Here is a 12,190-nt window from a genome sequence, read left to right as displayed (position 1 = left end):
AATTATCTAGTACTAGTTGTTTTGAGTTTTCAAGTAAATAACATGGAAATTCAAATGTTCAAATCTTCATCCTCTGCAGAATGTAGCAGATTAATAGAACCAGTGTCCAGATTTCTTTTGTTTTTGTTCTTGGTATGAACTGCATAAAAACTCAAACATCCCCAGCTTTCAGACAATTATCAGGGAATTTATGAGCTCAAAAGTTCAATATTAGTACACAAGTATTGTTCCTGCTAGGACACAATTATTTATAGCACAGTCCACTTTTGTTTCTCAACTTGAAAAAAAAAAAAGGCATAAATTTAACAATAAAATCGTGTATTTGTGAATATGCAGAATGTGGTGCTGTCAATAATCCTATAGTACACACAGTATGAAGTTTGAAGCTGGTAAAAATGAGGTGGTTCTCCATCCTCCAGTTAGCAAAAATGCTACCCAGGGGCACCATTAACAGTTGTTAAAAATGTGTATAATGGCTGAATGCATGTCCATCTGCATGACCACACACAAACTGCACACACACAAACCTATAATATGTACCTTGACCAGGGCCAGCATGGTTGGGATTTCCATCACCATGTAGTCCAGCGTAGATGTTGTCTGAGGAGAAAGAACCCTTCAAAGAACAGGGCTGCTGGGTGTGGACATGCTCTGGGGCAGTGCTCGGCTGATTGCTGGAGCTGGAGCAGCCGCTGGAGTGGGCTGAGCCATCTGATAGAACTGAACTTTTAGCCGGGGAGCCGGACGAGCTGGCAGCACTCTCACCTTGGCACAAAGAGAAAATAAATAAATAAAATAAGTAAAGTGTGAGTCAGAATGAATCACACACTCCTACGAGTTTTCTGAACCTGGTGTCATTCCTGTGTTCTCCACAGGCTGCAAACACTCTCCCATACACACAAATCATCACATCACACGGATACATAGCCACTCATCACCCCACGTTCCCAACCCACATACCTTTTCTGTCAGCACTGGTTGTATTAAGATTGTTTTTGAGCTGCTGCACCATTGGATTGAGCAGTTTTCCAGCCTTTAGCTTGTGTTTGCTGGCTTTGCGCCTACGGCCACTTGGAGGTGCAGCATGAAGCAGGCTGACATTGGGGGGCAGAGTTTTTCCCAACTCCTTGTACAGACGTTCAATCTCACTCCTCTGAAATGCCTGCAGCTCTGAGATCTCCTTCATGTGTCTTAAAGGTAGATTCAAGGAGAAAATATTTAGTAACCATCTTAAAACAAAAACAAACAAACAAACAAACATCATTTCAAAAGTTCCCTCACACATTATTATCCATCTCCTGTACTATTAGCATGATTTTATATGTTGGTAATTGATCATAAAAAAGCAATTCTTAACTTAAAATAATTCAATTAAAGGTGGTTTTATAATCTCCTGAATCATTGGGTATACTTTTTCACAGGACTCCACCAAAATAAAGTCACCAGGGGTGTCATTTTCACTAAGTTCATTCTTTGTGTAATTTAACAGTCTCTTTGCCTTAACTATCACTGTTACATGCATATTAAACATACAAAAATACCCATTTTCAGCCAAGACACATCCTGTAAAATATCTATTAAGGTTTTCTGTTAAATGCAAGCATTACGTCATACCTACTTCTGATTACCATGCAGAGGGATATACTTGAACATAGGCTCCAGAGAATGGTGACTATAATTCAGCCATATTCCCAAATAGTCTCTTTTTTTAATATAACTAATTATGACAGTTAGACAATCAGACTAGTGTGAAGCAGCTTCAATAAACTGAAACGGTTATGTAATTAGAGCAGTGAAACAATTAGAGTGAATACACAGGAACTGTATTCCACTTAAAAAAGTTTTTAAACACCAGCTAATTAAAAAAAAAAAGATTAATAAAACAGGCACATTAGTGTAGCTGTGTTTGACTGTAAGCATGCAGTCAACCACAGCTAAAACTTACTTTTCTCTAAGTTTCTGTAGTTCTTTTCTCATATCTGCATCCTCAAACTCAGAGTCATTGTCACTGCTGACGTAGGATGAGGGTGCATGTCCTGCTGAAGGCGAAGGAGTGTGACCATTCATTGACACGGGCTGTCGGCTCGGTGAATCAGAGCTCTGTTCACTTTTGCTTCGCCCAGAGCGCCGCAGGAAGGCGACTGCCCTCTTCATGAGGTCACTTCCACTGTGCTCAGACAGGGTATGAGCCGGAGGAGCTGGATGTGCAGGAGGAAGAGCTACGCTGCTGCTGTCCTCATCTGCTGAGTCAGAGCAGAGGTGAGAGGGGAAGCGATAGTGGTGATGTGCTGAAGCGTCAATAGTCTGGGCCCGGGGAATGTGGCATGGGGTGCTGTCAGGACTAGAAGAAGGTGTAGCCTGGTAGAAGTTTGGCGGAGCAGAGTAACGGCTACTGCGGTGAGATTTAGATGTTTCTGCATTCTCATCTTCATCTCGAGGTTTCACTGATGACCTGCTCATAGCCACACATCCTCTCTCTTTCTTGTTCATGCTCTGAGCCTGGCTGTAAGACCCACCAGAACCACTAGAAGGAGCTGGGGAACTGCAGGAGCTGCAGCTTGTCTTGCTTTTTTCCAAGCGACAAATAACATCCGGCGGAGTTGGGATGATCTGCAATAATGGGAAACCCATGTTCATAACAAAATTAGGGCCCATAAACAACTAATGCAATATTAAAGCTACAAACACTGGAACTCAGATAAACACTGGCATAAGCCATGACCTGTAATGCAATTTTATTAGGGCAAATGACATTTACATTGAGCTGATTTGCTCACTGAAAGTTTGAAAGCAGGGTCTTACTTGAAAACGGCTTTTGTAGCCATGTGCACCAGAGCTGGCAGGCACATCACTTCTTTTTAAACCCCTGTTAGTACCTAAAAGACCAGTAAGGAGATTTTTGTTTTCAAAACAAAACTATCTGCAAAACATTATGCAGTAACAAAGTGACATGGATATTACCCAAATAAATGTTACCTACCTGGCACTGCAGAGTCACTTAATGTACCCACATCATCCGTGCGCTCAGGAATCTGAGGCTAAGACAGAAAGCGAGAAGAGTGTGTGTTGGACAGGTCACAATGATGTGCATAGTGACAAGTGTTAAAACATGACATACACAGGGTTGGTGCATTAAGGCTAGCTGTTATCCTTTCCTGACCTCAGTGTTGTCTGAGTCAGAACCTGATGTGTTTCTGCTGGCATGCATGTACACAAATATAAGGGAGGTCAGGCTGAATCATTGTTATGAAAGGAGTAACTTAGTTACTCTCGCTTCTTTCGAAACACAGTATTTACCTTGCTCTTTATAGATAATAGTCAAATCAATAACACAGAGCAAAGAATCGATCCACTGTTGCTGCTATTTATATACCATGCAGCTTTTAACCAAAGTCTGGTTGCTCACATTTCTCCCTTTTACTAACAAACACAGTGCATTTTACCAGAGGTTCCCCCTTCTTCTTTGTAAGTGCTCCTTCAGTGCTTTGGCCATCTGAGACTGGAGGGGAGCTGACCCCCTCTGTGCTGGATGCCTGGGTTTCAGATGTAAGGCTCGAGGGCTGGGAAGGAGCATGCTCTTGGTATAACAGGTTTCTCAGCTTCTCATCCAAAGTCTTGATAGTGCGGTCAACAAACTCCACCCTGCGTGGCCCCTCACTGTCTGACTCGCCTGGCCCCACACACTGCTGATGGCTTGAAGACTGGGAGTTCTGATGTGCAGGACTTTGAGGCTGTGAGGTCACAGTCCCAGGCTGCATGGGCGTTGCATAAGGTTGCTGCATGACCACAGACTGAAGGGAAGTCAGCTGAGGAGGAGCTTCTCCAGTAGGGCTGGCCTTCTGGATTGGTTGATTAGTCTGAGATGAAACCAAACCACCAGGTGTTCCTTTCTCAATGCCATTTACATCCAGCGAGACAGGGGGCACAATAGCGCAGCATGGCATATCAGTAACCATAGAAACAGCAGAGATGCAAGGTTCTTCCACAGAAAGTGAGCTGCGATGGTTGGCGGCACTAGAACCTAGGGCATGTTTAGTAACACCGGGCTGGGTCTGCTGGATGTGGGCTTTGCTAGTGATTTGGTCCGGAGGCTGGACTGAGGTTTGAGCTGCGGTGGTCAGTGAGGAAGATGAGGACGGGTTTTGGGAGGACAAAGAGACGACCTGAGTAGGCACTGCAGCTGTGTTGCCGTTGGCCCCGACTGACGATGAGCCAGACTTTTCAGATTCTGGAAAAATAAAGAGATGACAGTTAATTAGCAGGAGAACAGATTGATATGTAAACAGCCAAGGCTAAGAAAGGAGCTAGCTCCTGTGAGTGCCAAAGTGTTACATCATTGTTCGTCTTCCCCCATCAGGCTCTGTCAGTTGGAGTATAAATCCTGCCCTTCATTTTTTTTCTTCTTTTGCCTAAAACCACTGCAGACGCACTCTTATATAACTGACCCCAACGGAAGAACCAACACAGATAGACTCTAATGCATGTGCACCGTCTTCAGTAACAACAGCAGCAGCAGCAGAGAAAAGCAAAGAAAGGAAAGCTGCAGATTTCATTTTCTAGAAAATATACTCCAACTAGTATGTAAAACAACTCTTCATATAAAAGATTCTTTGTTTAACAAGAAGTAAATCAGAAGACATTATAAATTAATAATGGAGTGTGGGCTTACCCTGGGCGTGTGATGTATTCTCTTTGTCGTGCATGGGAGTCTCAGCCACGGGGCAGATTATAAACCAACGCTTACCAGTGTGCAGGACTGTGAAGGGCAAACAGAAAAACTCAAGCATCCACATCTATATTCCCAGAATTTAAAAATCACACCATTACAGATCATTTTCAGCACAACTGCATTCAATTCAATTTTATTTATATAGCACCAAATCACAACGATGGTAGCTTCAAGGCATTCCAGACGATTATGCTTTCAACAATAGCACCCTGTATAATTTGTCATTTATGATAAAATTAAGTATGACTGAAAAGGCATTCATAACAAACAGTAACAAAGTGCAAAGTATATAATCAAATGAGCCTTGTTCAAAGTGACATCATAATATTAACAGATGAGATGCTGGCTGGTAAAAAGCCTTACCATTTTGTTGGTACACTAGCTGTGGGGTGCTGGGAGATGAAGCCTTTAAAGGAAAAGAAAGATTACCAACCAGTGCTAAAGCATGTGCATCAGTCTAATGTACATTTAAAAGGCTTCCCCTAAAGAGCTAAAAAAGCTGAACCTCAGAATAAATTCAGTTAGATCAAAATGTAGCATCAGCAAGGCTGGTATTTTTGGCAGCAGTGCAAAGTCATCTTGAGAGTGCTGCCTGGATGATGCATCTGAGGCGGAGGCACTCGTAGACAGATTGCACCATTTCATCTATTAACTGTCAACAGTGCGTTTCTCACCTCTGTTCCCAGTGTGCCAGGTCCTTCACTCTGTTTGGGGCTGCCTCCCTGGTCTGAGTTCCTCTCACCCTCAGTGTCCTCACTCAGCATGTCCTCAGCCTTGTCTACGATGTCCTTCAGCTGCTCAATGAAGACCTCTTTTTCTAAAGGTAGAATAAAATCGTTCTCCACCTGAAAAAAACAAAACAAAAACACAGTGCAACATTAAAGGTTTTAGCTTAACAAGCAATGCTTAAAGTAAAGTGTTTATGACTGTGCTGGGAACAAGAGACGTAAAAGTACATTCAGAAGGCAAACATGAGAAACAAAATAAATAATTTATAGCCTTCTGATACATTAACCTAATGTCATTTTATGCCAAGATCAAATATTATCTGCAGTGTATTATTATTGTATGATATAAGAAAATTCAATGACTACAACGACTATTTCATTTTGCTTTTACATTTTGAAGTATTTTTGCTAGCAGTAGCATTCACAAGTAGATATTCACCTTCTACTATTTTTTTTACATTATAAATTAGTAGGCATTATGTTAATGTACTGCTTATGCATCTGTTCCCATATCTATCCATCTGTAAATATGCCCAATATGAATGACCTAGGAAAAGGGAAAGAGACAAAACAACAGATTTTTGCTGCATTGCAGGTGAGGACAGCAAACAGTCCATGAACAGCTTGCAAAACACTTCAAAAGCCCTTTGCATTAACTCAGCTGACTTCGCCTTCACCTCCAACATACCATGTATGTAGCAATCTCTTCTGGTGCATCTCCATCCAGGTCAAATTTGAAAGTGACCATTTTATGGTTATGAGTCTCCAGCTGACACTCGACCATTTTATCCCCAGTGTTACACACCTGCAACAGGAGCAAATGCAATAAAATTATTGTCTTATGTTGCATTTTTTTGAGAAGCACTTAAGGAAAAGTCTTTCTTTTGGTTACCCACATTCAGCATGCTAAGCTTTGGTCTGCTGAGCTTTTCTTGCCGAGAACGAGTGCGTGAGGACCTGCGGTGGTGTTTGCGGACTTTCCCATCGCATCTACCTCCATGTGTCCCTTCATAACCATCACTCATCTCCTTTCCTGACGTGGCATCGGAGTTGACACTGGTTTGGGGAAAGACAGGCAGTTATACAAATCCATATTCACTAAAAACCACTATTAATCAATAAAAACCGAATACCCAGCACTTCTTTTTACTCTATTACTCTAGTACTCAACACATAACAACCTTCAAAACAACAAGTATGCACAAACCTGTCCAAACCTGTCTAACCAGTATGTCCACACAAATGTAGGGGGGCTGACAAAGACAGATTCAGTTGATAAGATGTGTGATAGACAATCACGAATAACCTACTTAAATCTGAAAATACAAGAGCTCTATTACCACAGAGCCTTCTGTTTGCAACTGAAATCTTGTATTGAGAATATTGTACTGGTCTTTGCCTCCTCTTGTGTTTTTAAAACTCGGTGAAAAGGTTTTGTGAAGTTTATCACAGCTATGGAATGCCTGCAGGATTTAAAATGTCTGATACATGATATCTGTTATGCAAGTACTATTAAAATGCTTTCATTCATGTCACTATGACCAGCAAGAGTGGCATGAGTGTTCAGATATGTTTATCTGTCTCCTGGTCAACTGGCAGTGTTGACCAAACACAATGTTGCACTCCATCTACACACAAAGTTAGGGTGGTCAACAAGGTTTACAGGACAACAAATAAAATAAGAAGTAGTAGTAAATGACAACTTTAAGACAAAAAAATAGTTGCTAGTTGTTCCATTATTTATACTTATCAGGTCAGTTATCTATACCTCATGAAAAATTGTTTATGCCGCATTAAAATGAAAACAAAACAGATGCAATGTTGCCAACCTGTGCAGGTTCTTGCCAGGCATCATTTTTCATCATCATGCTTTTAATTTTTTGGTAGAGATTCTGTACAACAACAGTGAGAGGTGTACCACCTACCCTGAGGGTGCAGGAGGCCGGGCACAATTGCACATGTGCAAAATACACATTGTTGAGAACCTGCAACTAGCAAATATGGCTGAGAAGAAATAAGCTAGTACCTGTCATAGCTCTGTCCTCCTGTGTGTTTCTCTGCAGCTTGGTCCTAACGACAACAAAAGTCAGCGTTAAACAAGAAGAGAAAAATAATGGGATAACGGTGAATATGAAATCCTTTACTTTCTATTTTATGTCTTGAAAAGACGCACAGGGATGCCTCACGGCACTATGCCGGTATTGCTGTTAACCAAACTAACAGGGAGAAATAATTAGTGAGAACTTGAAGTGTTCAAGTAAATGTAAATGAGTCCATACCTCCATGTTAATCTCTGATGGACCCTGACCTGCAGCTCCTGTGACATTACTCAGTTGCTTCTGCTGAGTCCAACAGGAACTGGCAGACCCAGATGATGCTCTCTGGGAGTCTGCAGACTGCAGCACAGGAATTTGGCTTTGAACCTGACTCTGGGGCTGGGCCTGTGGGGGGAGCTGGCATGGGCTCACACTGTCCAGCTGGGCAGCCGCAGAGGCTGTTCCCAGTTCTGCCCCATTCTGCACATGTGAAGAAAAGACTGCAGCTTGTTTGAGCTGAGATGGCTGGACTGACTGAGCACAGGGAACAGGCTCGGGATGGCTAACCTGGGACTGCTGAGGAGCCTGCAATGACATACAAACAAGAAGACACATAATTATCATCCTTAAATAACTTATTTCAGATATTCGGCGACAGAGTTTCTTTCACATAATCCATGTATGAACTCCATATCTAGATTTTAGCATTGTTTCATATGCAATATTTGATTAAATTATGTGAAAAACATAAACGTTTATTATGTTCACCATACCTACTCCAAAAAAGTATATTTTTGACACAAATAATATGTAAAAACAACCCAAGACAATCACAATCTTAGGTTTCACCCCCTTGAGTAAAAACCACCTTTAACAAACACACACAAATGCTCAAATTCCAGTTCACACCTTCTTGGTAAACATCTGTGCTCCACTGCAGTGGTCATAATTACCTGTATTAGTGGCTGACTGCTGCCAATTGTGGAAGGGTGTGTGTTCTGGCACCGGGCAGTGTGTGTGTGTGTGGGGTGGGTGGTTAGGGCTGATATAAATGCAGGTGATGCATGAGAAACCTCAGATCTAGCAGTGTGTTGTGGTTGTGGGGATGTGGGCTCTATCTTACTCAGTGCATGTGACGGGGACGGTATGAGGGATACTGAGATGGGTGAAACTAATGTGTTTTCAATGTGCAGAGGAGAAATGGGAGAGACAGAAGGAGTCGCAGGGACAGTATGCCCAGGAGAAAGGAAGATGTGATTAAGAGAGGTTGAGGCTGAAGGGGGAGGAGCAGTGCAAGAGTGAGGGAAGGAAGATTCAGAATCAGTCACAGCTGCCATCACCTGGACTGTGGGATACTGTGAAGGAAACTAAAAGAAAAAGGAAAAAAAGGAAGAAACATTAAAAAGTCAAATAATCTAGAAAAAAAAACGTCTCCTGTGTGCAGGATGCAGGATGATGCATCAAAAGAACTTGCTTCAAGCCTATAAAAAAGAGAGTATCATGGAGGTAAGATTAGCAGTGATAACAGACTGACAATACCTGTGGTTGGTGTGATGGTGACAGTGAAGCAGAAATCTGCAGAGGCTGGAGTTGCTGTTGGTGAGCAGTTGACTGCTGAGCAGAGAGTGCCTGTGCTGGCCCACTGGAAGCTGGCTGGCTGACATTCTGCCCATGGCCCTGTCCACCCTGTCCAAGCTGTGAAATGCTCTGACCAGCAGAGATATTCTAAAGAACAAAAAAGACAAGAGACAAAAAAAGAGGGACTTTAATGATGGCAGAGACGTATCCCTCACTTTGAAAATCTACACTTCCTTTCATTGACCCAGATTAGAATAGCTCACATTTTCCATTCTCTCCCTATTAATGCATTCAGTCTGAATCTTCCACCTCAGTGAACATTTGTACCACAAAACAGCAAGAGCAAGCCTTAGAAGGCTAACTGATACAGAGATGAAAACAACTGTTATTGTTTCATTATGGTTTCCATTATCTCTCTGTTGGCTGATGTCTGAGGAAACTCCTGTTTGTTGGCCTTTTCATTTTACCATTTTCATTTTCATTCACCTACTGTCCAGAAACACAGATGTTTCCAATCCTATTGACCCAATCAAAACTTGCCATTTTAATATAAAGAGTATCAAATTTACACTGTAATAAATAAAAATGTCAACTTCTTTCATCATTTAAAGTCTCTCCCACACAGAGCATCACTGTTGAGACAACTTAATGCTGAATCACTCCTCCTGCTCCACAGTTATAGCACTGAATGACCACAAGATGCAGAACAAAAGGATGAAACAAGCAAACCTTTGGGTGCAAAATGTTATGAATTAGAATGTGATTTTTTAAATTATGACCAAAAGTGTAATCTGACTATTTCCCTCATGAAGTTTCAATTTATTTAACATAGTTTCACTTCATATGTTTTCCCTGGTAATCAATATCCCACCAGCAGCTGCTCACTGTTTGAGCCACTCCATTAATGTAGCATACAATTAGGAAAAAAAACAGACTTACTCTTACTCTATGTTAAATTAAATTTCGGAAAACCTCTCAGATACATTAAAAGAATGGAGAAAAGACTGTAAAGACCCTGAGACTGGCCAAGGACTGGTGAATGTCAGAACCACTGTCCAGGATGAGTACATCAAGAAGATGACCATGTGCTTAGTGAATACCTCAACAGAAACCTGAGAAAGAAGAGGAGCAAGGAGAAGAACCGTCATGGAAGGACAGGCCCCTGTACGGTATGTACCAATGGCAGACAAAGGAAGTGGCTGACATCCAGAAATCCTATCAGTGGCTGAACTCAAGAAGATGTGAGGGTGATCAGAAATTCAAAACCGGGGCACTATGTTGGTAAATGGTAAATGTCCTGTATTTGTATAGCGTTTTACTTAGTCCCTAAGGACCCCAAAGCGCTTTACACTACATTCAGTCATTCACACACACATTCACACACTGGTGATGGCAAGCTACATTGTAGCCACAGCTGCCCTGGGGTGCACTGACAGAGGTGAGGCTACCGGGCACTGGCGCCACCGGGCCCTCTGACCACCACCAGTAGGCAACGGGTGAAGTGTCTTGCCCAAGGACACAACGACCGAGGCTCGAACTGGTTACAAGACGAACTGCCAACTCTTGAGCCACGATCGCCCCTATATGTTACCTTCATATAGTTATTATACAGTAACCATCTACACTATATGCTCACCTGTTGGGTGGTATGTTCAGCCTGGCCTTGCTGAGAAGAGGTTGAAATGCTCTGAGAAGTCAGTACCTGGTTAGCTGCTATGTAAGTCTGTGGACAGACTGATTGGGCAGGCAGGTACTGACTTTGACCCGGAGCTGTTTGTTGAAGTGCAGAATATGCATAGCTCTGAGAGGCAGCATCATGTGGACCTGCAGCTGAGTAACTCTGATGTTTGGCTGGAACCTGCAGAACTTGAGTTGCGGTGGTTTGGGGCTGAGACTGGGATACATCCTGACTCTGTTGTGGAACTGCTGTTTGGATAGTTTTTTGACTGTGCTGCTGGACATTTGGAGTGTGCACTTGTTGCTGTGTCGAACAGTGAAGACTTTGTGATTGTTGGGTTGGATGTTGTGCCATTTGCTGGTGCATGGCATACACAGTTTCTTGGCCATGCTGGAGTTGAGACTGAACACAGGCCTTCCCAGCATTTTGCTGTGCATTTTGTGATAAAGACTGTTGGTGCTCTTGTTGAATGGATATTTGCTGACTGTAAAGTGCTGGTGTGGCAGAGTTTTGACTATGTTGCTGATTGGGCAGTTTGACTGTGGTTTGGGCCTGCTGCAGTGTGCTGGAAGCTTGTACTGGTTGACCCTGAACTGTGGGTGCCATAGATGGGGCTGCAGATGCACTAGGACAATTTTCAGTTGGCTGCTGTGCTGGCAGAGTGGTTGCTGCAGTTGGCTGCTGAACTGATCCTGATGCAGACTGAGCCTGTTGTAAAGGTGGGGCCACAGAGTTCTGAGATGTTTGCTGCACTTGTAAGGGAAAAGTCAAAGAGTTCGCTGCAGTTACTTGCTGCTGTTGCTGGACTGGTGCTTGGTAGCTTTGTACAACATGTTGTGGCACAGCTGATGGTACAATACTTGCTGCAACTTGAGCCTGTTGCACATTTGGCGGTGAGTAGCTACCAGCACTGGTCGCATGTTGGATGTTGACTGAACATAGACTGGCTGGAGCTGGTGTTGGTGCACAAGGCTGAGGAGCATACAAAGTAGCAGGGTAGCTGTGTCCAGGCTGGAGGTACTGTGGTGGTGCATGCACTGTGGAGCTGGAAGAGGACAGACCTTGGACAGATTGTTGAGTCTGGTAACCTGCAGAACTGGCCTAAGGATCAAATGAGATATTTTTAAGTTAGTATCTGTTGGGAATGAATTTTCTATTCAATGATCAAATCTAACAAAAGCTTATACGTGTGCCAGTTACATTAATTCATGATGGGTGAAAATATAATGAGAGGATGAGGGATAAAAATAAGTTCATGAAACACGTTTTAACAATGAGGTCTTGACAGGTGTGAGCTAAAATGAGAGCACAAGGGAGAAAAAGTGGGAGAGAAAGAGGATGTAAATCAGACAGCTCTGCCTCTTCCCCTTTGGTTAGAGGATATCTTTCAGTGTCAAGCTCAACAGCTGTTGCATCTGGACAGTCAAGCAGAGAAGGAAAG

At 42.7% G+C, this 12,190-nt stretch overlaps 1 protein-coding gene across 4 annotated transcripts in view; it reads right to left on the bottom strand.

Annotated features, from left to right (window-relative positions):
- LOC145423351 (serine/threonine-protein kinase WNK2) overlaps window positions 1-12,190 on the bottom strand; it is a 44,336-nt gene that overhangs the window by 8,692 nt on the left and 23,454 nt on the right. For 3 of the 4 annotated variants that reach the window (XM_080295688.1, XM_080295690.1, XM_080295691.1), the window contains exons 11-26: window positions 10,708-11,850; window positions 9,033-9,218; window positions 8,447-8,860; window positions 7,737-8,078; window positions 7,484-7,527; window positions 6,354-6,513; window positions 6,146-6,262; window positions 5,404-5,574; window positions 5,093-5,135; window positions 4,670-4,756; window positions 3,444-4,228; window positions 2,981-3,038; window positions 2,803-2,876; window positions 1,946-2,610; window positions 961-1,190; window positions 541-765 (exon numbers count right to left, since the gene is read on the bottom strand). In XM_080295688.1, the coding sequence (XP_080151814.1) occupies window positions 541-765; window positions 961-1,190; window positions 1,946-2,610; window positions 2,803-2,876; window positions 2,981-3,038; window positions 3,444-4,228; window positions 4,670-4,756; window positions 5,093-5,135; window positions 5,404-5,574; window positions 6,146-6,262; window positions 6,354-6,513; window positions 7,484-7,527; window positions 7,737-8,078; window positions 8,447-8,860; window positions 9,033-9,218; window positions 10,708-11,850 (4,744 nt within the window). The remainder of the gene's footprint in view (window positions 1-540; window positions 766-960; window positions 1,191-1,945; window positions 2,611-2,802; window positions 2,877-2,980; window positions 3,039-3,443; window positions 4,229-4,669; window positions 4,757-5,092; window positions 5,136-5,403; window positions 5,575-6,145; window positions 6,263-6,353; window positions 6,514-7,483; window positions 7,528-7,736; window positions 8,079-8,446; window positions 8,861-9,032; window positions 9,219-10,707; window positions 11,851-12,190) is intronic. The other variant, XM_080295692.1, reaches the window with a different exon arrangement.

This window comes from Astatotilapia calliptera, chromosome 20 (genome assembly GCF_964374335.1).
Source record: "Astatotilapia calliptera chromosome 20, fAstCal68.1, whole genome shotgun sequence".
Lineage (NCBI taxonomy): Eukaryota > Metazoa > Chordata > Actinopteri > Cichliformes > Cichlidae > Astatotilapia > Astatotilapia calliptera.
Note: the sequence above shows the minus strand (reverse complement) of the source record. Positions and strands in the feature narration are given on the sequence as shown.